The sequence below is a fragment of the Ovis aries genome, chromosome 2 (assembly GCF_016772045.2).
Source record: "Ovis aries strain OAR_USU_Benz2616 breed Rambouillet chromosome 2, ARS-UI_Ramb_v3.0, whole genome shotgun sequence".
Taxonomy (NCBI): domain Eukaryota; kingdom Metazoa; phylum Chordata; class Mammalia; order Artiodactyla; family Bovidae; genus Ovis; species Ovis aries.
In genome coordinates, this window is record NC_056055.1 from 199,207,647 (window position 1) to 199,233,563 (window position 25,917).

At 34.7% G+C, this 25,917-nt stretch overlaps 1 protein-coding gene across 2 annotated transcripts in view; it reads right to left on the reverse strand.

The window, feature by feature from the left end:
- Positions 1–25,917, reverse strand: part of PGAP1 (post-GPI attachment to proteins inositol deacylase 1) — a 78,303-nt gene that overhangs the window by 24,966 nt on the left and 27,420 nt on the right. For both annotated transcript variants that reach the window (XM_060410150.1, XM_004004787.6), the window contains exons 6-18: positions 25,378–25,430; positions 24,488–24,554; positions 22,504–22,609; positions 21,810–21,865; positions 20,299–20,382; positions 16,946–16,992; positions 16,509–16,560; positions 11,988–12,065; positions 8,380–8,455; positions 1,597–1,670; positions 1,439–1,490; positions 633–699; positions 150–258 (exon numbers count right to left, since the gene is read on the reverse strand). In XM_060410150.1, the coding sequence (XP_060266133.1) occupies positions 150–258; positions 633–699; positions 1,439–1,490; positions 1,597–1,670; positions 8,380–8,455; positions 11,988–12,065; positions 16,509–16,560; positions 16,946–16,992; positions 20,299–20,382; positions 21,810–21,865; positions 22,504–22,609; positions 24,488–24,554; positions 25,378–25,430 (921 nt within the window). The remainder of the gene's footprint in view (positions 1–149; positions 259–632; positions 700–1,438; positions 1,491–1,596; positions 1,671–8,379; positions 8,456–11,987; positions 12,066–16,508; positions 16,561–16,945; positions 16,993–20,298; positions 20,383–21,809; positions 21,866–22,503; positions 22,610–24,487; positions 24,555–25,377; positions 25,431–25,917) is intronic.

The window sequence follows — 25,917 nt, forward strand, 5'->3', positions numbered from 1 at the left end:
TAGGTCAACTGAAGCTTGGTTGTAGGACAGATTCTATTCACTTGACCTACTAATTCTGGTTTACCCTAAGAAAGTTCTAAAAAGGAATCCAAGTATTTCCAGTTTATTCTATAACTAAATCTTAAAAATTAAGCAAACATATAACTTACCTCATATTGACAGTCTGATGATGTGTACATTTTCAGTAATGCTACATGGCTATCATTATCGGGTTGAGCAATATGGAGTTTCACAGAAATTTCAGTGGACGATGGAACCCTGAAAATATAAACAATGCATTTTCAAATACAAAATGCTGTGAAATAAACATGGCTAAGTCAATACTCAGTACCACACAATGAAATACTGTAAGGAAGCTAGATGACACACACAGGAGTTGGGGGAGAGGGTGGAAAGGGGTTCCTGTTTGATGCAAGTAAGGTTAAATTCTACACTGCTTAAATAAGAATACGATATGTTATAATATTATATGTATTAACTTATGAGCACAATGCTACATAAAGGAAACCTATATTTTACTAAAAGGCACTATAATAATTTCACTAAAATTTTACTATGATTTAAATAAACAAAGTAAAATATGTATTATTCAAAAACACCAAAGTTTAAGGTAAATTCTTTGATTTACTTACTGTGCAATGGTTAGTGAATCTTCATAAGACCAGGGAATATGGAGTTTATAGATACTAGTAATTTCTTCTGTGAAAACATAAAGGAAATATATATTACTAACTTTATATTACTAAATGTTATCTAAGCTACTGTGATACACAACTATAGATGGGCTTTCCGGGTGGCGCTAGTGGTAAAGAACCTGGCTGCCAATGCAGGAGACATAAGAGATGTGAGTTCCATCTCTGGGTTGGGAAGATTCCCCTGAAGAGGGCTGGCAACCCACTCCAGTATTCTTGCCTGGAGACTCCCATGGACAGAGGAGACTGGTGGGCTACAATCCATAGGGTTGCAAAAGAGTCAGCCGTGACTGAAACTACTTAGCATGCACACAGGCATGCTGATATCTGCATTTATACAATTACTCATTTCATTAAGAAATAATCAGTAAGAGTTATAGCACATGATAAGAAATTAGGGAGAATTCATTAATAATAATGTTTAATTAGGCCTACAAAAAGATATTAGAACATATGGGAAGTACTAAGAAATCAGAAAAAATTAAACAGCTAAATGTCAATTACTATTACAATAGGACAGCAAGATATTCAGTATTTTTTAAATGTAAATATTTAAAACCGATCAATATTTTTACTGTTAAAAAGGGTCTATGTTAAATTAATTGGAAATATAAACAGCTTTTCTATTATCATATATTAAATATTAATTTACATATATGGAAAAATAAGTATTACAGAAAATTCCAGTGAAGAAAACCTAAAGATTCTTCAAATGACTAAACTATTTTTTCAGAAAATATACTTACCTTTGACTCCTGAGCACTTGCTTACCACGTTGATTTTAAAAGCTTGGTATATCTAATAGAGTTTGACCACAAAGGAAAAAACAAAAAAGCAGGTTTGTAAGTTTAACTAAGCAGTAAAGCGAAATCAAGTCCTTGTTATTGTCAAGATAATTAATTACCTGTCCAAAGTTCAGAAGCTCTATATTATAGAACAGACCACTTGTATTTAATATCACTTTCCTTGAAGATAATCCTGTTGAATCAAAAGACTGTATTACTTAGAATACCAAAAAAAAATATTTTTTTAAGTACAAAAGTAATGACTTTAAATAATGTCTAAATAATGCCAACATATTTTTGATATTAAAAGAGTTTATAGGTTCTTGCTTTTGGTATGGAAGAATGGACTCCTAAAAATTCAATCCTCATTAAATAAATTCTGGACAAAAACAGAACATTTATAATGACTTTATTCATTTAAAAATTTTATTATTGGAGTATAATTGCTTTATAGTATTATATTAATTTTGCTGTTGTTAAACAACCAAAGTTTATCAGCTACATGTATACATATGTCCCCTCCCTCTTGAACCTCCCTTCCACTCCTCTTCTCAAACCTACCGCTCTAGGTTGAGTACCAGATTGAGTTTCCTGTACAGCAACTTCCTACTAGCTATCTATGTTACATATGGTAACACATATGTTTCAATGATACTCTCTCAATTTGTCCTACCCTCCTCACTGTGTCTACATGTCTGTTCTCTATGTCTGTGTCTCTATTTCTGCCCTGCAAATAGGTTCATCTGTACTATTTTTCTAGATTCTCTATATATGTGATATTATTTAATATTTGTTTTTCTCTTTCTGTTCCTTACTTCACTCTATACAACAGACTCTAGATCCATCCACACCACTACAAATGCCCCAATTTCATTCCTTTTTATGGCTGAATTATTCCATTGTGTATTATGTGGGATTCCATTGTGTATATGTACCACATCTTTTTTTTAATTTATTTTTAAATTGAAGGATAATTGCTTTACAAACGTTTGTTGTTTTCTGTCAAACATCAACAAGAATCAGTATACATATGTCCCCTCCCTTTTGGCCTTCCCTCCCATCTCTGCATCCCACCCTCTAGGTAGATACAGAGCCCCTGTTTGAGTTCCCCAGTCATACAGCAAATTCCCACTGGCTATCTATTTTACATATGGTAATATGTTTCCATGTTACTCTCTCCATACATCTCACCCTCTCTTCCCCCCTCCTCCTGTGTCCAAAGACTGTTCTCTATGTCTGTTTCTCCATTGCTGCCCTGCAAATAAATTCATCACTAACATCTTTCTAGATTCCATATATATGCGTTAGTATACAATATTTACTTTTTTCTCTTTCTGACTTACTTCACTCTGTATAATAGACTCTAGGTTCATCCACCTCACTAGAACTGACTCAAATGTGTTCTTTTATGGCTGAGTAATATTCCACTGTATATATGTACCACAGCCTCTTCATCCATTCATTCGTCAATGGACATCTAGCTTGTTTCCATATTCTAGCTATTGTAATAGTGCTATAATGAACACTGGGGTTGCTGCTGCTGCTGCTAAATTGCTTCAGTCGTGTCCGACTCTGTGCAACCCCATAGACGGCAGCCCACCAGGCTCCCCCGTCCCTGGGATTCTCCAGGCAAGAATACTGGAGTGGGTTGTCATTTCCTTCTCCAATGCATGAAAGTGAAAAGTGAAAGTAAAGTCACCCAGTCGTGCCTGACTCTTAGTGACCCCATGGACTGCAGCCTACCAGCCTCTTCCGCCATGGGATATTCCAGGCAAGAGTACTGGAGTGGGTTGCCATTGCCTTCTCCAGAATACTGGGGTACAAATGTCTTTTTCAGTTTTGGTTTTCTCAGGATATATGCCTAGGAGTGGGACTATTGGGTCATATGGTGCTTTTATTCCTAGTTTTTTACAGAATCTCCATACTGTCTTCCATAGTGGTGGTATCAATTTACATTCCCACCAACAGGACAAGAGGGTTTCCTTTTCTCCACACCCTCTCCAGCATTTACCATTTGTAGACTTTTTATCCACTTATCTGCCGATGGGCATTTAGGCTGTTCCCATGTCCTGGCTGTTGTAAACAGTGCTGCAATGAACACAGCAGTACATGCGCCTCTCTGAATTATGGTTTTCTCAAGGTATATCTCCCATGGTAACAGGTCATGCTTAAAATCTTGCATGCTACCCTCCAGCATTACATGAACTAAGAACTTTCAGATGTCCAAACTGGGTTTAGAAAAGGTAGAGGAATCAGAAATCAAATTGCCAACATTCACTGGATCATAGAGAAAGCAAGTGAATTCCAGAAAAACATCTACCTCCATTTCATCAACTATGCCAAAGCCTTTGACTGTGTGGGTCATAAAAAATTGAGGAAAGCTCTTAAAGAGATGGGAATACCAGACCACCTTACCTGTCTCTTGAGAAATCTGTATATGGGTCAAGATGTAACAGTTAGAATCCTGTATGGAACAACTGATTGGTTCAAGATCGAGAAAGGAATATGACAGGGCTGTTTGTTGTCATCTTGTTTATTTAATCTATATGCTGAGCATAACATGAGAAATGCCAGGCTGGATAAGTTACAAGCTAGAATCAAAATATGTGAGAGAAACATCAACAACCTCAGATATAAAGATAATATGACTCAAATGGCAGAAAGCAGAGGAGCTAAAGAACCTCTTGATGAGTGTGAAGGAGAGTGAAAAAGAGTCAGCTTAAAACTAAATATTAAAAAAACTAAGATCATGGTATCTGGCTCCATTGCTTCATGGCAAACAGAAGTAGAAAAGGTGGCAGCAGTGACAGATTTCCTCTTCTTGGGCTCTAAAATCACTACAGATGGTGACTGCAGCCATGAAATCAGAAGATGATTGCTTCTTGACAGGAAAGCTATTACAAACCTAGACAGTTGTGTGGAAAAGCAGAGACATCACTCTGCCGATAAAGGTCCATATAGTCAAGGCTATGGTCTTCCCAGTGGTTACATACAGTTATAAGAGCTGGACCATGAAGAAGGCAGTGTGATGCCTTCAAACTGTGGTGCTGGAGAAGACTCCTGAGAACCCCCTGGACAGCAAGGAGATCAAATCAGTCAATCTTAAAGGAAATAAACCCTGAATAACTCACTGGAAGGACTGATGCTGAAGCTGAAGCTCCAGTATTTTGGTCACTTGATATGAACAGCCAACTCACTGGCAAAGTCCCTGATGCTGGGAAAGATTGAGGGCAGAAGAAGAGGGTGTCAGAAGATAAGCTGTCTGGGTGTTATCACCAACGCAAGTGGACATGAACTTGGGCAAACTCTGGGGGATGGTGAGGGACAGCAAGGCCTGGCGTGCTGCAGTCCCTGGGGTTGCAAAGAGTCAGACACGACTGTGCGACTGAACAACAGGGTGTGTGCTCAGGAGTGAGATTGCTGGGCCATATGGTAGCTCTATTTTTAGTTTTTTTTAAAGACTTTCAATAACATTTAGTTGTTTTAAAAAATCACTACAGATTTCCAATTTCAAAAAGGTATGCTTTCTTGGTAGCCATTTTCTCTATTTTTTAAGAACATCTTAAATCAATTTAAAAAATTACACCCACTTAGATGTGAATGCCTTTGGATAAGAATATGCAAATACAAGTGTTCAGATGCTTCTTTGAAAAGAGAAAACAATAGGACAAACCACCACTGTGCAACAGACAGAAAAGGCTTGAAATAATTACCAAGTATATCACTAAAATTCTAATAATCAAAAAATAAATACTATATGATGTTAAGATTCTGTCAGGCACATTTAGCACCAGCTAAAACACATAACCAGTTTTTTCATAATGTTGCGTTCTCATAACTATTATACAGGATCAATAATTGAATTTAGGAAAACAGATGTAAGAAAATTTGATCAACATGTAAACAAATTTCTTAAATAGAAGGTGTACCATCAATTTGGGATTAATAAATCACTTTGAAGACACACTGCTTAGACATTCAACTACAAACCATTTTAATGAGTACCTGCTGTAACCAGTATTTTAAAATACAGTACTGAATTTAAGGCAACTCAAAATGAACAATAGGAGAAAAACTATTAGATATGAAGTGTCCTTCACACTTTACTTGCTCTAATTTGAAATACCATTCACTGTACTAACCTTCTTTACAAGAAAGATGGACTATCTTTTGCATGTTTTACAAATTCTAACAAGAGGTAAGAAATAATTTAAAATTTTGCTTTTCACTATGGCAAAAAAAAGAAATCAGAAGCTAAACATTGTACTTAACTTAAAAACTTTTTTAGTCTGAGTCACACCCTAAAGATTTTAGAAAGAACATCTTTATTATTAAAATGTTGATAGGCCCAACACAGACAGACTGTTAGAAGAGACAAGGAAGGATACTACATAATGATCAAGAGATCTATCCAAGAAGAAGACATAACAATTGTAAATATTTATCCACTCAACATAGGAGCATCTCACTACCTAAGGCAAATGCTAACAGCCATAAAAGAGGAAATTGACAGTAACACAATAATAGTGGGGGGTCTTTAACAGCCACTTACACCAATGGACTCTTGAACTGTGGTGTTGGAGAAGACTCTTGAGAGTCCCTTGGACTGCAAGGAGATCCACCCAGTCCATCTTAAAGGAACTCAATCCTGAATATTCGTTGGAAGGACTGATGCTGAGGCTGAAATTCTAATACTTTGGCCACCTGATGCAAAGAACTGACTCCTTAGAAAAGACCCTGATGCTGGGAAAGATTGAAGGCAGGAGAAGGGGACGACAGAGGAGGAGACGGTTGGATAGCATCACCAACTCAATGGACTTGAGTTTGAGCAAGCTCCAGGAGATGGTGAAGGACAAGGGAAGCCTGGCATGCTGCAATCCATGGGACTGCAAAGAGTTGGACACAAATGAGCAGCTGATGAACAACATCACCAATGGCCAGACAGGAAATTACAAGGAAACACAGCATTAAATGACATATTAGACCAGACAGACTTAGTTGATGTGTAAAAATGTTTCATTCAAAAGTAACAGAATACCCTTTCTTCTCAAGTGCTCATGGGACATTCTCCAGGGTGGATCACGTCTTGGTCACAAATCAAGCCTCAGTAAATTTAAGAAAACTGAAATCATATCAAGTATCTTTTCTGACCACAATGCTATGTGATTAGAATACAGGAAAAAAAAAACAACTATAAAAACGAAATACAAACACATGGAGGCTAAACAGTATGCTACTAAATAACCACCAATGGATCATTTCAATATATATGAATTAATCAATGTGGTACACCATACTAACAAACTGAAGAATAAAAACCATATGATAATCTCAACAGACACAGAAAAAGCTTTTGACAAAATTCAAAATCCATTTATAGTAAAAACTCTCCAGAAAGTGGACACAGAGGGAACATACCTCAACCTATAAAGGCCATGTATGACAAACCCACAGCAAAATATGAAGAACTGAAAGCATTTCCTCTAAGATCCCATTTACCATCACAACAAAAGAATATAATACTTAGGAATAAACCTATCTACAGAACTTAAAGACCTGTACTCAGAAAACTACAAGATACCAATGAAAGAAATCAAAGACAACACAGATGGAGAGATACAGCATGTTCTTGGATCAAAAGAATCAATACTGTGAAAATGACTATACTACTCAAAGCAATCTACAGATTCAATGCAATCCCTATCAATTACAAATGGTATTTTACTTAGAAATAGAACAAAAAATTTTACAATATGTGTAGAAACACAGATGACCACAAATAGCCAAAGCAATCTTGAGAAGCTGGAAGAATCAGGCTTCCTGACCTCAGACTATACTACACATTACAGTAATCAAAACAGTATGGTTCCAGCACAAAAACAGAAAAATAGATCAATGGAACATGACAGAAAGTGCAGAGATAAACTCACACTCCGACAGTCACTTAATCTGTGAAAAAGGAGGCAAGATTATTCAATGGAGAAAAGACAATCTCTTCAATAATTTATTCTGGAAAAATTGGCTGATATTGATACATGTAAAAGAATGAAATCAGAACACTCTCTAACATCATATGCAAAAAAATCTCAAACTGGATTAAAGACCTAAAAGTAAGGCTGGACACTATAAAACTCATAGAGAAAACCATAGGCAGAACACTCTTTGACATAAACTGCAGCAAGATTTTTAATCTACCTCCTAGAGTAATGAAAATGAAAACAAAAATAAACAAATGGGTAATTAAACTTAAAAGCTTTTTCACAGCAAAGGAAGCCATAAACAAAATGAAAAGATAACCCCCAGAATGGGATAAAAATGTCTGCCAACAAAGCAAAACAAATGATTAATCTCCAAAATATACAAACAGCTCTGCTGCTCAATTAAAAAAAAAAAAAAGATGGGCAGATGATCTAAATAAGAATCAAACCACTGAGTCACATCACATGGTTATTCTAAGAACTATACTAGAAATACACACAAAAAATGTTACAAGGTTCTGTATTATTATAACTAACTGGCAAAATAAATCAACACTCTCTCAAAAAGAAAAACAATTCTTAAGGGTTCCAAAATCCAGCTTCCCTGTTGGCTCAGTGGTAAAGAATCTCCCTGCCAATGCAGGAGACACGTTTGATCCTGATCCAGGAAGATCCTACATGCCTCAGAGGAACTAAGCCCATGTACTACAACTATTGGGTCTATGCTCTAGAGCCCATGAGCCACAACTACGGAAGACCGCACACCTAGAGCACACACTCCACAACAAAGACGCCACCACAATGGGAAACCCATGCGTTGCAACTAGAGAAAATCCCATGCAGCAATGAAGAGCCAGTGAAGCCAAAAACTGAAAAAAAGAAAAAAAAAAGAAAGAAAAAAATTTCCAAAATCAAAGTACTTACCAAAGGAAAAAAGATGAGTTACAGGAAGCTGTATGGATCTTGTCTCTTTTTTAAAGAATTCACAATCTACAACAAACTGGAATATAAAACATTGATTTATTAGGAAAAAATAGAATTAAATTTATAGTAAAATATCTTCATTTGATATTTGAGTAGAAAATAAAAATCTATAAACTTCAGTTTTGAAGAAGGTATTCTACGGTCTATTATAGTCCAACTCTCAAGCTATATTTAAGGGGCATGAATTCCTCAAGGAGAGATGCTAAGCTAAAAAAATTTGGTGAAAAATCTTAATAAATTATTAGAGGGTCATATCTATAAAAGCAGATGTACAGCACAGTTTTCTTGTAGTTAGTCTTAGGTGTTTGTAGAAGAGGGACCATAAACGATGGATAAAAACATTAAGAGCAAAAGTTAATTCAAGATTAATTAGGAATTTAGATAATATATCCCTGAATACTTTCAGTCAAAATAAAATGTGATTTTGTTCCATCTTTTAAAAATATCCATATTTATTATGTTTCTACAGTCTAATTGGACTACAAAAGGCTTTTGGAGACATACTGCCATTCATTTATAGATGCTTAATGCTATTCATGTAAGATAATCTTACATGAGGCTAAACAGTGATTATAGTAAAGAGGTTCACTGGGTACAAAGAAAAAGAAATGCTATCTCAAAAAAAAGTAACCTAAAATGTGACATCTCTATCACTGCAATTTCCATAATGACATTTCTTGTCTAATAACATTTCCACAGTGGCGTAAGGATCTTCATTCTCAGCTGTCTATAACAGAACAGTTTCATTAAAATTGTTTCCACAATCCAACTAAATGACTCTAATCTATACGAGCTGAGGAAGAAATTAATCTGATGCCTAACTGTAGCTAGCAAGTAGTTTGCAATGCACAGTTAAGTAAAAAGCCAGTGGGGTCTATCTTAGGCTTTTCTAGTAACTATACCTTGGACTGTATTTTAAGTTGTGTTATTTTGTTTGGGTGGAATTTTGATTGTTTTCAAAAGTGAAAAACAGATGAGGGAAGATGCTATCAGAATGCACACACATAGGGAAACAAAAGAAAAAAAATTTACTAAGGGGCGCTGCTTTTATTTTTCCCTCTTTAATTAGGAGGCAAAGAATACCATCAGATATTTCCATTATAGAAAACAGCCGTTATAAGATTAGAGAAATCATTTATTGAGCACAATTATTCATTATATTTTTATAGATGTCTTTAGCTGAGACACTGCCTGAGATAGTGAGAAATTTTTAATTACTTTAACAGGTAAATAAAATAATACAAATTTTATTATTACTTTAAAAAATTGGCCATTTCTTTATGGTATAAACCTTTATCCAAGAAAGAATTCATGAGTCTGTCTCTGAAATATACAGGTAAGTAAATTTCTAATGGGGTTAATTTTGTTTTCTGTAGTTAAAAAATGCAGGTAATTCCATATTTACATTCGGAAAACTATATTAAGACAATCAGTTGACTCAAAAAGTTTTTAAACTGCCTATTTAAATATATGTATCCTTCTGGTGATGGGTTGTAACAGACACATAGAAATCACGAAAGACCTAAGTTACTATCCTTGTGAGACTGAGTGTGCAACAACTAGAGTCAGCAGTGTTACTTTCCAAAGAGTGTCCACTAAGTATTTATCAGGCTGTTAAGACTGGCTATTTGAGAAAGGCTCATTAATTTCTTGGAATAACCAGAGAAGGCCTTGTTTGGGAAGATGTTAAATTCATTCAAAACCAACTTACCTGGAAGAAAAACCCTTAAAGAGAGCTTTTAGTACTGAAGATGTTGAATTACCTCTCACTTGAGCTAAGCAAAACAAAACAATGAATCCATTACAAGGTACTCGTGAGACTCAATCTTTGAGATGACTCCTAACTACATCCTCTTTTCTTTTTTCCTTTAAATATTTCTAGTGATTTTGGCCCCAAATCTCATTAACTTTTTTATTCAAGAAACATTTTGAATGTATGTGTGGTGGTCACTAAAGATTTCACTTCACTAAAGGTTTAGGATGCAGAGTAAAACACATGTAGTCCTTACTCTCAATAAGTTCATACTATGGTATGGCAATAAAGACATAAATTATAATTCAGTGTAAAATATTCCTCAAAGAACTTATGAACAAAATATGGGACCAAGTAAGAGATTATTGGAGTAATCTAGCAAAGAAAAACAGGGCATACTTAGGTTAGATGTTGAAGGATAAGTTTGTTGGGTAAAATGTGGCAAACATCTTTTACCTCCACCTTCTTTCCCTGCCTACTTCTCTCAGAAATTACTATCCTTTCATTTCTGCTCCCACTGCACGATTACAAGCATGCAAAACCCCTTAACAGGTGCCTGGTCTGCCTTGTTTCTAATCCATCCTATACCAAAAATATATTCACTGTCCAAAACAAACAGCTCTGATCCATTACTACCACGGTGAACAATCTTTTGGTTCTCTTCTGGCTTCTGAATCTCCCAGTGAAGGACTTCCACAATATGGCCATGAGCTACTTTTCCAGACTTTTCTTCCACTACTTTTCTTCTATCCATGGTAGCTCTCCTTTTAAAACTATTTACTTATTCACTATTTTCCAAACATACCCTACACCTTCCATGTTCTGATTTTACTATTTATGTCTCAAAGGTGTTGTTCATTATAACTTTCTGCAATAATGTTACTATTGAGCATCTGGAATATGGCTAACACAACTAAGGATCTGAATTTTTACTTTTATTTAAGTTTAATTGATTTAAATTTAAATAGTCACACGTGCTAATGGCTCCCAAAGTAGATAGCCCAGGTCTGGAATACTCAATCTATCTATAAACACAACTATCCTTTAAGGTAATTTTAAATATCACCTGAAACTAACGTCTTTTCTGATTTCATCAGTCAGCAATATCTCCCCTTTTAACGCTTTTCAAGGATTTCCAATACGCTGATTTGTATTATACATTTTTGGGTACCTCTTTCATTTTCACCCTTCCCCTGACTATCAAATATATTTCTATCCCTCTACCAACAAACAGTGGCTCAGATGGTAAAGCATCTGCCTACAATGTGGAAGACCAGGGTTAGATCCCTGGGTTGGGAAGATCCCCTGGAGAAGGAAATGGCAACCCACTCCAGTATTCTTGTCTGGAAAATTCCATGGACTGAGGAGCCTGGTAGGCTACAGTTCATGGGTTTGCAAAGAGTCGGACACGACTGAGCAACTTCACTTCACTTCACCAACAAACAGTAGGTAAGCTTTTTGAGAACATGGTTCATGTCCTCCTCTTTTGTGTGCCTCCTATGATTCCTGGCAGAGTTTTTGCACATAAAAAGGTATTCAATAATCAACATATTTTGAAAGACTGATAAAGTAGGAATAATTCCCACTTGAAACAAAGAGACTTGGATTTATTCTGCTTAGTTCAAGTCAGAGTAGATGATCCCAATGATTTAAACAGTCGTAGGTGGATCACCACTCCAGCCACTATTTTAGATGTTTTAGATAAGCGCTATGCTGAAGAATGTATCAAAAAATTACTTAAATATTAAGCATAAGTATCCCAGAAACATTCTGATAACAGACTCTTGCTTGTTACCTTACTTCCATGAATAGATGGTACATAAACAACAAGATGAGACAAAGATGGATAGTCTTGAAGTCTTAACGTCAGAAACTAAAAAAAGATGAAAAAAAAAGCTGATTTTATTTAGGATATACAGAGCTTAAAGCATGTTAAAAGATAAATTACAAACCCATATCTTATTCAGTATGTTACAAAAAAACTGACTTCAAACATTATGTTCAGTACTTCATAAAATGCCCATGTTTACATTTTCAGGTCAATGAACCTGCTGAATATCAAATTTCTAATAATTATGTTAATATGGACTGCCAAAAATACTCCCTGAACTATATCGCTTCGAGTACAACAAATGAAATGTAACACTAAATTTAATTATTTTACAAAATTATTTTCATATGTGATTTCTTATAATTTGTCTACTTGTTTTGTATAATACTACAGTATGATCTCTACATTGATTTTGGTGGTATATGACAAAGAGCACTCAATAGTTTGGATGCTCAATATGACAGAACAATTGCAACTTAATCTGAAATGATTCTGATCTAGCCCACGTAATAAACAGTTGCTGGCTAATGATGTATGAACATCATCCCCGGAACTTATTCAGTAAGTGACATGAATGAACTATGCAAGTCTAACAACACACTTTACCAAATGAGCATCTTTTCTGTTCTCAAAGCTAAGGCCATATCTTACAGTCTATAGTTTGAGGAATGACTAGATAGGAGACTGGTCTATTTAATGAAAAGCTAGGCCACCAAACATAGTTTCCAAGTTTTGGTTTTTTTTCCTGACAACAGATGTCAGGACAACAGATGTGGGAAATGGGAGTAAGTTATATGTTGCAACAATCTTATGCATTAAGAAATTTCTGCACTTAACATTCTCCACTCTTCTTCAGGAGCACCCTTGTGGGCAATCTGGAGTGAGAACCTGAAGCACACTATCACGAGTGGTCCTCAAACAACCTGACAAGATTCACCTGGGAGTGTTTATTAAACTCACGGGCTGCATCTCAGCTTACTAAGGAAAGTCTCTATAGCTGACTTACATATTCTAATATAAATTAAAAGGTGACAGGGGCTTCCCAGGTGGTGCAGTGGTAAAGAATTTGTCTGTCAGATGCAGGAGATGCAGTTAAATCCCTGGGTCAGGAAGATTCTCAGGAGTAGGAAACGGCAACCCACTCCAGTATTCTTGCCTGGAAAATTCCATGGACAGAGGAGCCAGGCAAGCTACAATCGCCAAGAGTCAGACACAACTTAGCAACTGAACACACACACAGGTGTGCTTGTGTGCTCAGTCATGTCCAACTCTTTGCAACCCCAGGGACTATAGCCCGCCAGACTCCTCTGTCCATGGAATTTTCCAGGCAAGAACACTAAAGTGGGTTGCCATTTACTACTCCAGGGGATCTTCCGACCCAGGGATCAAACCCAGTCTCTTGCACTGGCAGGCAGATTCTTTACCACAGTGCCACCTGGGAAGCCAGAGCATGTGCACACACACAGACACACACATGAAAGGACCACACAAGCCAAAGCTCCAGGCAACTGAAACCAACCAGATAAATGGTAGACAATATGAAAGATAAATTAATTAGAAAGAACCACGGTTATCTGTGTAGCTATCCACTCTGAGAGCTTTTGTTACTCTCAAGAAAAATTTTTTGTCTCAAGAATTCTTTTTTTCAGGTCAGTCAGTCAGTTCAGTTGCTCAGTCGTGTCTGACTCTTTGTGACCTCATGGACTGCAGCACGACAGGCCTCCCGGTACATCACCAACTCCTGGAGTTTACTCAGACTCATGTCCACTGAGTCCATGATGCCATCCAACCATCTCATCCTGTCGTCCCCTTCTCCTCCTGCCTTCAATCTTTCCATTTTTCAGATCAGAATACTTTAAAAAGATATCAGAGTGTCAAAGTACATTTACTTATAAAGTTAAGCTCCTATATAGTTATAAAATCAGTAGGAATTTGGCAAGATACTATTTATGAAATTGCTACATTGACAGGTAAGGTTAATACAAAGTTTGAAAATTTTTCAGTGTTTTAAAAATAAAATTTACCTTAATGGTAAGGCAATACACATAAAAAATCAAATACCAGTGTTTGGATGTCAGAAACCCTTCAAGTTCTGCTGCTGTGTGTGGGGCAAAGCTGTGGTGCTACATTTAATTTAGGCAAAAGAGTGACAAGGCAACTTTTCTCATATAACTTAGATTTCTTTCCAAAGGTAATTGTTTTGTTTTTAGCAATACGTCCATTTGGGTTTGCGAAATTGTTGGTGTGCGCTGGTTTGTGTGTTTTTAGAAACTTCTTCACTGTACCATGACAGAAAAGCTCCATATGATTGGTGCTCTGAAGGCACTAAACTGCTTTGCTAGAGGATTCCATCTATTTGCTAACAATTCAGTCAGCAGAGGTGCTCAAAATGGTATGATTCTCATGTGACATTACCCTTATTGAGAAGATACAAATAAGAATAGAACTCACAAAATTATTTTACTTCGGTCTTTCAACTTCATGTCAAAGTAACTTTGTGTTTTTTATAAATGGCTAACACACACAAATGTATATATGTAATTTTGACTTTCATTATAATGGAAAAGTTTACTTGCATTTAATAATTACAATCATCTTCAACTGAGAATAACTAAGATAGAAGAAGATTATAATCCTTCCTTTCTAACTTCTCTCTTCCACTTTTCTCCTCAAATCTAGCGGGCTTTTAATGCCGCCCAGCACTTTCTTATAGCATCCTCTATAAAAAGTAAGCAGCGAGAAGAACTTGCTCTCCTACTGCTCAGCCAGCTGTTTCTTACATTTAGAAAAAAATAACACAGGGGACTAAAACTAGGTAAATACATTGTTTAATCTTTGAGACTAAAAAATAATATAAAAATATTATGATTTAAGAGTTAACTTTAAAAAAATAGTAACAAAATAACACTTTATCAGGTTTTTAATCATTTCTTTTTTTAAATATAAATTTATTTATTTTAATTGGAGGCTAATTACTTTACAATATTGTATTGGTTTTGCCATACATCAGCATGAACCCGCCACGGGTGTACACGTGTTCCCCATCCTGAACCCCCCTCCCAGCCCCCTTCCCATACCATCCCTCTGGGTCATCATTTATTTCTTTCTAACTCTTAAATTGGGCTTCCACAGTAGCTCAGTGGTAACGAATCCGCTATGCAGGAGCCAAAGGAGACATGGGTTCGATCTCTGAGTTGGGAAGATCCCTCAAGGGAATGGCAACCCACTCCAGTATCCTTGCCTGGAAAATCCCATGGACAGAGGAGCCTGGTGGGCTACAGTCCATAGGGTTGCAGGGAGTCGGACATGACTAAAGCAACTTAGCACGTACAACTCTTAAATTATAGGCTGAAGAGGATATCCAAACTGAAAATTGAAGGAAATATTTAATATACCTTATGAATGATTTGTTAGGAAATACGTCCTATTACTTTTGTTTTTGTTTTGCTCCTGTGTAGACAGTTAGGATAGAACTAGTGAGAGACCTTAAAAATGTTCTTGTGAGTGAAATCAGTTACTTGTCACATCAAAACAAAGCCACACGAATAAATATGCACAAAGTAAGATTGACCAAAGCGACAGAAAATAAATCACTGCAATCATTCCAAAGTCAAGTGTAAGTGACTTGCAGTTATTCACTCTGTCATCATTCCTCTCCTTGGTATAGTACAGACTTGACTATATATACAGATAAACAAACACTCACGAGGACAAACAACTGGAGTTGGGAGATGACCAAGACCAACCAGAGGACTTCACATTCAACTGTATGAATATAGTATTCATTATGACAATATATTTTAAAGTATAGATTTATTTGAAGACTAAACCTACCAATTCTGGCACATGATTATCAGTGTAATAAATACAATGTGGAAATTAGAACAGACCTTTTCTAATATCAAATTTTAGAACTGTTCTATTTTTCAACAACAGATTTTGTTGAGTATGCAAATTAACCTTTTGTAAAGACTGCTGACCTGCCACAACTGCTTAAGGAAATCACTAGCAATTATTAAATAAATTCTATGGAACCTCAGATAAAAGGAGATAGTTACTGAAGGGCTTAGCCACAGATAATAGTGAAATTGAAATCTGTTTTGTATCTTTTTGTGATGCTTACTTCCCAAAACAAATTCTGAGTATACTCAACTTAGTATTTTAAGACAGACCATTCTAAACAAACTCTCAAATTAAATCTTAAAATTTATCTATCTCTTGTTATGATCCTATAACATATAGATTTAATTTTATTTAGGAATGGTGACTTGTTTTCATCTATGAAAGCTAAACAAAAACAAAAACAAAACACATGCTATTCTCAATATATTAAGTGTATTTCTAGAGAAAATATTTCTAAAATGTACATTAGCAAATCTCAAAATTTATTACCTAGATGAATTTAATCAAATAACATACTGTATATGCCTATATGTTCAAATATTTTTTTCATCTGGATATTAACATTCTAAAGCCATAATTTACCTTAATTGTTGGCAGCAGTTCAGCTTTCCATGATAAATCAACCCCTTGCCGGCTTAGAAATACATATGAAAATATAATTAAAGGACAAATATATTAAAGTATTATAAATTATAAATAAACATCAGAACAATAAGAAAACATCTATGGACCTATCGGAGACACTTCTAATGAAGTCAAGCCTGATACGTCTAACACGATACCCTTTATCCACATAGTCCTTTTGGGCACAGAGAGTAGTTTTTCCTAGCAACCAATTACCAATGTTTGCAAAAATTACTAGTATGTTAATTTTATTTTTAATTTTAAAATCAACATTATAATTCAGTATGGTAGCAAAATGACAATAAGTATATTTGAAGCAATTCTGAAAGTATAATTTGAGTATATCTTATGTTAAGAAAATGAACATCAAAAGACCTTTTGTTTAAAACACTTACCACATGGATGTGCTGTTTATGCAGCCAAAAATCCAACTATTTGTATCCTATTGATTAATAACACAAACACAACACAATATTATAGAAAATAATCATTTCACTGTTTATGATACAGGGTCAGTAGGCATAATGAAACATAAAATAATAACTTGCTATTCAGGAATGTATTCAAAATGGTCTCAAAAGTCAAACAGGTCAATGGCAGGCAAAGAAGTCCAAAGCTAACACAGACAGATAAGCAAGTAACCTGGAGCAGCAATACGAGAGATGAAATGATGGGTAATCTTTACACAGCATATTGCTAAGCAAGTCTAATTTCTGAACAAACATTTAGAGTTCAGCAATGTCCACATTTTAATTAGATAGAAATTACAAAGAAAGTAACCTACATTTTAACAAAAAAACAAGAATGAACTACAAGTGGACTTTCATACAAAGAGGGGGGGAAAAAGCCAGAGTCAAGCCAAGTAATTAAAAATAATAATCTAATAGAGCTTTTTAGTTTATCATCTGAGTTCTCATTTGATTACAAGACAGATAACTTTTATGCAACTGAGACTGTGCTTGGACTGAAACACAATTCCAAGAGTTTAAGACTAAAGCTTAGTTGTTACTTTATTAGTGCAGGTTGGGAATACTGCAGAGATGGTTGTGGTGTTTTAACAATATTACATATTCAGCTTCAGTTATTTAAAAGCACTATGACCAAAGATTGTCACTTCAACTTTTAATGAAGTAGTAAGAGCAGTGCTCCAAGATCTAACAATACTAAACTCCTACCAGGGCATAAGAGAATAAGAAACACGGCTGAGACAGCAAAACTTTTTCCTTAGTATCCCTTAGTATATAGACAGGGCAATAAAAGTATCAACCCCTTCATTCTACTAGTATTTATAAAACCTAATCCAGAGCCAAGGAATTATGCTAAGCCCTCAACAAAAATGATGAATCAAGCAGATTGAGTCTCTGCCCTCATGGAGTTTAAATAAAATTTTAAGATATTTTTCAAGAATATAGAAAAGCAAGTTGAAAGAAAACAAGAACAATGTGGTACTTCTCTACTCTCCACTGCTGACAAAATACTTGTCTGACTTCTTTATCAGTTATCTGTGCTTCCCAGTACAAAAACATGACATTACAAAACAAGGCAAGGGAAGAGAACTGCATGGGCCTAGACAAAGAAAACCTAGCAACCTCTTGATCCAACTCATTTGTACAATCGGTTTTCGCAGCTACTAAAGGAGCCTATATCAAAGATAGCCTTTATTATGAAAACTGCCAATATTCCAAACTACTTACTTTGATGTCTAGGGAATTCTGATTCAGTCACTAACAGATTGAATACACTGTTATTCAAACCAACCCTAAGACAGTGTTGTCAAAACCTAGAAGGTATCAAAAGAACAACTTCAGGTTATCTAGTAAACACTCTTACCTCAGCTAATTCTAAAGCTTGTATTAAAAATCAGAGAAAAAGTCACTCAGGATTTGCTAAAAGAAAAGAAAATGCTACTTGATCATAAAATTTATAGATCTAAAAAAAAATCTATCTATGGTAAAAAAAAAAAATGACATCTTCAACAGCTGCTAAAATCATTAGATGAAGGACTGACTGGAACTTTATAATGGATCATGCCAGTAGGACCTGAGTTCACTGACAAATCAGTGCACTAATTTTTTTTGTCACTCGATGTGGTAAGTATGCAGCTCTACTTATAAAACACTCCCATCAAAAAAAAAACTTATTCAAGATTCTAGATCTACCTACCTACCAGTTTACGGAAAACATAATGGATAGAAATACATGTTAAAAGATACCACAAGAATACAATCAACTAAACCCAAAACAAATACATGGCATGGGAGGAAAGAGGAGGGGACTGTTATAAAATAGACATAAGATCTATGAATCAAATGCCATGTATGTACTTTCTAGATTCCGATTCAAATAAGCCAACTTAAAACTTAGATGAACAAAGGAAAATTGAACATGGGCTAGATACCAAATGACATTAAGGAATATGTAATTACTTCTGGTGGATAAAATAATGATATTATAATAACGTGTAAAATTCTTATCTGTTAGAAAGACTGAAATATGTATGTATAAAATGATAAAATACCTGAATTTTGCTTCAAAAATGCTTCAGTCAAAAAAAGTGAGGAAGGATTAAATCAAATTAGAATGGCAGAGTGTTGATAACTGTTAAAGCTGTGTAACAGTCATATTCTACTTTTATATGTTTGAAAACTTCTATGACAAAAATTGAAAAGATTTTTTAAAATTCTCCATATATCCATGGATTTTATTACAGAAAAGGGATCCTCCAATGAACCAAATAGATAAATCTGCACTTTGGCAAAGATTTTTCTCAATATAATATTGCCATTTTTATTTGGAATAGTGTGGATGTTTAAACCATCACCCTCAGGGCCAGATTCTCTTGGGATAAAGTGTTCATCCAAATTTTAGGCTGAGAGATGCATAACTGTGGCAAATCCACTAAAATTAGTATTCACTATTATCTAGCCCACAATGCCTGCCTACCAACTCTTCTAAAGACTTTACTATATATCAAATGGCAGTATCAACCAACCAAGCGACATATTAGCTCCTAGTCCTAAAAAATACAAATAATCCAACAAAAAGAAATGAGGGAACTTAAATTCTGAAAGATGTAAATATAAAGTGAAGAATCCTAGGATACGAGGGAAAAAAACCAGAATAGAGAGCAAAGCACCCAAATTGGGAGACAAATTCCTGAAAGCAAGAAGTGATGATAAATTATTAAACAGTCCTAATATAAGAAAAGATGCTAAAGCATCTAACATGTTTGTAGCATAGTAGGTACTCATTAAAAAGAAATACACAAACAAAATAATCATACTGACACTGTAAATCTGGGTCACACTGTAACACAAAGTTACTAAACTACTTTAGAGAAAATTTGGTATAAAATGTACTCCAAATTTCAGTATGGAAATCAATGGAAAAACAGGATTTACTTTATAAAACAGAGAACAGTTTTGCTTAAATGTATCTATTCTATAAAGTACTAACATAATTTTAGAACTAAAGAAACTCTGAACTGAATTCCTTCATCCTAAACACAATGAAACTAAGGTAGAGAGGGTGAAAAACCTAAGCCAGAGGCAAAGTACAAGCTAACAGTATGCCAGTTACAGAAACATTCTGATCAGTACTTTTCAATCAATACTCTGTCCCAGTTAATTTTCAATTAAATGGGTTTAATAATAGTTCATAGCTAAAGATGAGACCCATTAAGCTGAATTTTTAAAATAAACAATAGTCAGCCTTTAAAATGTACATAAAAGTGTACCAATTATCTTACCAGCATGGTGCTCTGACAATGGACATGAGTGTAGATTTTTCTATGATTTGCAAGGGGAAATGTAAAATATATCTTATCAGATTCCTAAAAACAAGAGGGAAAACACAATAAAACTATTGCGAGAGTAATTTCATAATTCAAAAATTCAGACAAAGTAATAAATAATTATTCTAATGAATTCTAATGAATTATTTTAATTCTATCATTCTTGGTGTTGAGAACCATTTCTCTAGGAATGAAAAGAAGATATAGATGCAAAACAATACAAACTCTGTACACCTGAACTTGTCTTGGAAGCATCAGTATGAATGCATGCTTTTTCTGTTTGGGTTTGGTTTTTGGCCTTATGACCGGACATTTCTTAGCTCTGTTCACTGGGAAGGCCTTAGAAATGATAACTCACTACTCATAACACCTGTAAGTGCCCAAGTTACAGTTTTTAGATATTGTTCACCAAAAACTAGGGAGAGCTACTTTGAGAAAAAGCCAGATTCAAGGTCTGGGACAGGAAATGTTATACATGAGCTGAAACACTATCTCATACTAGAGTGAGGAAAACATCAAAGACAACTAGAGAGCAGCTATATCAAAAAGATCCAGGAGCCTACATTGAAATGGCTTCCACTGGTCAAAGACAGAATAGTTTTAATAGCAATTTTAGTATCAAAGATAGGACAATTTCAGTATTTTAGTTTAGACAGAAACACAAAAATGTCTGAGCTCATAATAACACTAGAGGAAACCTCCCCCCCCCACAAAAAAAATATTATGATCAGTGATGGAGGGTGTTGGTGAGCCAACTCACTATTCTGAAAACCAGTAAATATAATATCCAAAGATAAAAAGAATTATCATTTTTTCCCTCATAAACTATTTGCTCCACTCTAGATAAATTTAGTAGATGAGAAATTTTCTATATAGTATTTCAGTTAATAAAGAAGGAATAATCAAACCATAGTCTTATTACTTTTGCAATAAATGAATTAACGACTCTATGCCTTCTTCATCAATAATAGCTTCTAACATCACAAAAAGAGAGTCTAGTAAAAAGAAGAGCAAAACAAAAACGTGAATCTCATAAAGCATCTAGACTCAACTACCAAGTCACAGGAAGGGGTAGGCAAAGGAATATACGGAATGACACTACAAAATCAAGACTGTGAAACTAGGACAAATGACTTTTTCTTTCAACAAATAAACTGCAAGGGGAAAAAAGGGTAAAGGAGATATTAGAAATTTAAAGAGGAGTAAGAGATATATCAACAAATGACATGTAGATTTTGTTTGTACCTTGATTTAAGCAAACTGAAAAACAAGGAAACAATTTTAAAAATTGACAGTTAAGATAAAACTAGAAAATTGAACACTGACTAGATATTAGGGAATTATTACTAAACTGATTTAATATGGGAAAAGACAAGTGGTTATCTTCTTTAAAAAGTCTAACTTTGAAACAGAAATACTAAAATGTTTTGGAAAAAAATTGTTAAATCCACTGGTGGTGTACTTACATTGTAAGCCACATATGTCCATTTGGACACTTTTACTGGAACCCACATAGATGTTCCTAAGGTAAAAGAAATTATTTGGCTTTTAAAAAAATATTAAATAATTTCTTTTACTGAATACTTCTCAATCATAACAGGATTTGAAAAAAGCATCTCCCTGAATACTGGCTGTTTTAAAATATAAAATCCAAGGAGATGTTCTCCATATACTCATCACCAGCACTCAGATCAAATGAAACATTTAAAAACTATTTGGTGTGTAACTCTAAGAAGTATCAACAGAAGTAAACAAATATTTTCCAACCTAAGTAGAGTATGACATACATATTAAAAACAAAATTTACCAGCAAAAGATATGCTATTAAACTGGAAGACTAAAGAATGATACTAAGAAACTAAGTCAAGAATAATGTAGCATTGATTTTATGCAGCTGTCAGGAGAACAGGCAATTAACTCTTTTAAACCTAGCTACTGTCATATTATCTTCAGTACAAAATTTTTATCAGCAATATGTTACACATCACTTTTTAATCTTTTCCCTTAGTCAAGAACCTCATAAGAAATCAGCACAGGGAAACTAATAAAATATAATAAGATTATAACACCGGAAGCATTACAAAGAGTTTGTTTGCTAATGACAAATTTACCTAAAATATCCAAAACTATACTTAAAATTAAAATGTTATTACTACCAACCTGTTAAGTCAGAAATTATTGATGGATTTTCCTCAAAGTGTTTTGCTGGGTGTCTTATAAAATGGTGATTCAAAACCGACAATTTCTTCTTGGGATTTTGAGTTATCTAGAAAGAACATTGATACATTCTGTATCCTTTTATATCCAATGTGATGACCTAATGAAACTTTGTTTCAAGTGTGGATTCTTTACCAGCTGAGGCACCAGGGAGGTTCCAATAATAATAAAGTCAACAGTTAACTCTGGTCCAGGCACTCTTCTAAGTGCTTGCTGCTGCTGCTGCTAAGTCGCTTCAGTCGTGTCCGACTCTGTGCAACCCCAGTGGGTTGCCATTTCCTTCTCCAAAGCATGAAAGTATCAAGTGAAAGTGAAGTTGCTCAGTCGTGTAAAATTCTTTGCGACCCCATGGACTGCAGCCCACCAGGCTCCTCTGTCCATGGGATTTTCCAGGCAAGAGTATTGGAGTGGGGTGCCACTGCCTTCTCTGGTTATAGGTGCTTAACCTGAGACTAATTACGCTTTGAGTTAGAGTTCCCTTGTATGTATGTATGTATGTATGTATGTATGTATGTATGTATGTTTTTCTTCCTAAACTGAATGCTTCTTGAGAAGCAGGGAAACATCCTAACATTTTAGTGTCTAATGTTTAGTAAAATATCCTAACATTTTATTGTCAAATATTTAGTTTATCATATATATGAGTTTGTGGGGGAAAAAAAGCTCAGTTTCATAGTATTTTGATTCTTGACAGTATTAGTCAAAATTTTCTATTTGTCCCTTAAAATGTGTCTGTAAAACACTTACCCATCCAAAATTATAATTTATTACATGCCAGTATTAGGGTTTTCTCATCTTAGAATTTAATGGAAAATAAGATATGATTTGTTAAAATTAGTTTGGTATCATTTTTAAAGTATATACCTGTCTGAAACTCATCTGTTGTCAGCTGAAATGGGATTTTTCCTAAACATACTGGTCATAGCTAAAGAGTCACAATTAAAACAATGTTGAAAAGCAAAAAATGTTTGCATTCCATGATTATAAAATCGCAATATTAACAATGTTAAACCTATAAAGCTGATTTACTTTAATACACTAACTTAAATATGGCATCTTGTGATTTAAAATGTGGTAAAACAGATCAATTTGTGTCTTTCTTTTATCAATCATTCTCTCTGATAATAGTTATGCAGCTTTCTGAAGGAGTAAAGGAAAGAATACATTACCTTATTCCTAAGAGAAAATGCTACAGGAGCAAGATTAAGATACAATAAAAAGGAAAGTATTACCTAGAGAACTACTGAGAAAGAAACCACACATAATAGTTTCTCAGAGAACTGGAGCCTTCAGGGGAAAGAACTCTCAAAACCTGCCATAATGACAAATACGAAAAATAAAAGTAACTTTTTTCTCCAAAGAAAGTGAAAGTGAAGTCGCTCAGTCATTTCCAACTCTTTGTGACCACATGGACTGTAGCCTACCAGGCTCCTCCATCCATGGGATTTTCCAGGCAAGAGTACTCGAGTGGGTTGCCATTTCCTCTTTCAGGCAATCTTCCCAACCCAGGGATCCAACCCAGGTCTCCCACATTGCAGGCAGACGCTTTACCATCTGAGCCACCGGGGAAGCCGGATCCTCTGTCTATGGGATTTCTCCCAGGCAAGAACACTGGAGTGGGTTGCCATTTCCTTCTCCCTCCACCTCCCGCCAAAAAGAAGGACATATATCAAATGTTAAACAGTAAAAGGGAAGAACTGAGGAAGATTTATGGTATCTTTCATTCTTTCAATTTTACTGCATTTTTAATTATTACTACTGATCAAAGATTACACATAAACAAGGATATTTCCATTTGAAACTAATCACAGTCAATATAAGGTGCAGGCTTCTACTATCATCCAAGTAAAAAACTGTATTAAATTTTTCACTGCTCTAACAAAAAGTTTTACTTCACTGAAGTAACTTTTAGTTTAAAAATACATACTTGTTTAGTATCAGCATCAATAAGATCAAAGAATGCTCGAATTGTAGTCAACTGCAACTGTTTACACCTGAAGAATAAAATGTTACAAATGAAACTTTCTTTAAAAATATACTTTTGATACAAACATAAATATACTTTGATAAAAAACATAAAAAATTAATGGAATATAGAAATTTCCTTTAATGCTGTGAACTCTAAAATTATTTAACAAATCATTATTATTAAGCATACATCTTAAATCTGAAACCTATCTAAATAAAGTAAATTTAATCTTCCCAGATATTTCAGAGTAGAAAAGTATTTGGCTGTTCTGTCTTCCCTAAATATCCATGTCTACCCCAGACACAGGCATATTGTCTGTCCCATCTTCACATGTCTGAGTGGTTGTGTTCCCGACACTACTGATTGCACAGCCAGAGGAAGGTGAAAAGAGAATCTTTAAGCCAATGGACACAGAGATAAGATACTAGGGTTTATGTATTTCCTGACCCTTATTTAATCTATTTATTTATATTAAGCATAAATCTAATTCCCATGTGCTGCTCCAGAATAATCAGTGCTGCAGTAATCGAGTCCCTGAGTTTGGTGATTGGACAAGGGTCTTTGATTCTGCCCAACCATGACAAATCCCAAGATTTTGACATTTGACATTAACTTCATTTGAGACTAATGCTACTGGTTTTTCAAGGGATGGTTTTATAGGTTGTCAAGGACATCTTGGTCAAACCAAGACAAGAACAAAGGTTGAAGTTCTAGCCCCCTAAATTAATCTTTCTCCCAAACCCTTATTTACTTATAGATAAAGTTCTAAGAAAGATAACAAACCAATCAATTCACTCATGAGAAAAGATGACCGCCACAAACTGCCAAAATAAGCTAAATTAACTTACCATACAATGGAGAGGTGGTCTGTTGAGACCCATGTCTTAGGCACTGCTGAACTCTAAAAGGAAAGAAACAAAATCATAATTAAGAAAAGCACATTTGTTATTCTTCAACAGGCTTGAAATTCTTATACGCTAATATTTAGAAACATGTAACACCAGTTTCACTATTTTATGATGCACAGACATTTAAAAATGTCTTATAAAAAGGTGACCCCCAAATATTAAATATTTTCTGCATAAAACAACTATCTTTGTCATTACTACTTAGTCAAGCTTAAATTATTCTTTAATAATTATTCTTCAGGATACTTACTGAAGTTTAATGTCTAACTCCTCATTACTCTAATAAGAGGTTGAATTTATGAATTTTTAATAAGTCATAGAGTATGTATAAATTATAATAGATATTTCAGTCACTTTAGTTCTGACTAGACTAACACTTAATAAATTCTAAGATGTTAATTCTAATCAGCATATATCTGAGAGACACCTAGGCCTGGTGAGACTTTATTCAAAATAAATATGCCTAATCACAAAACTACC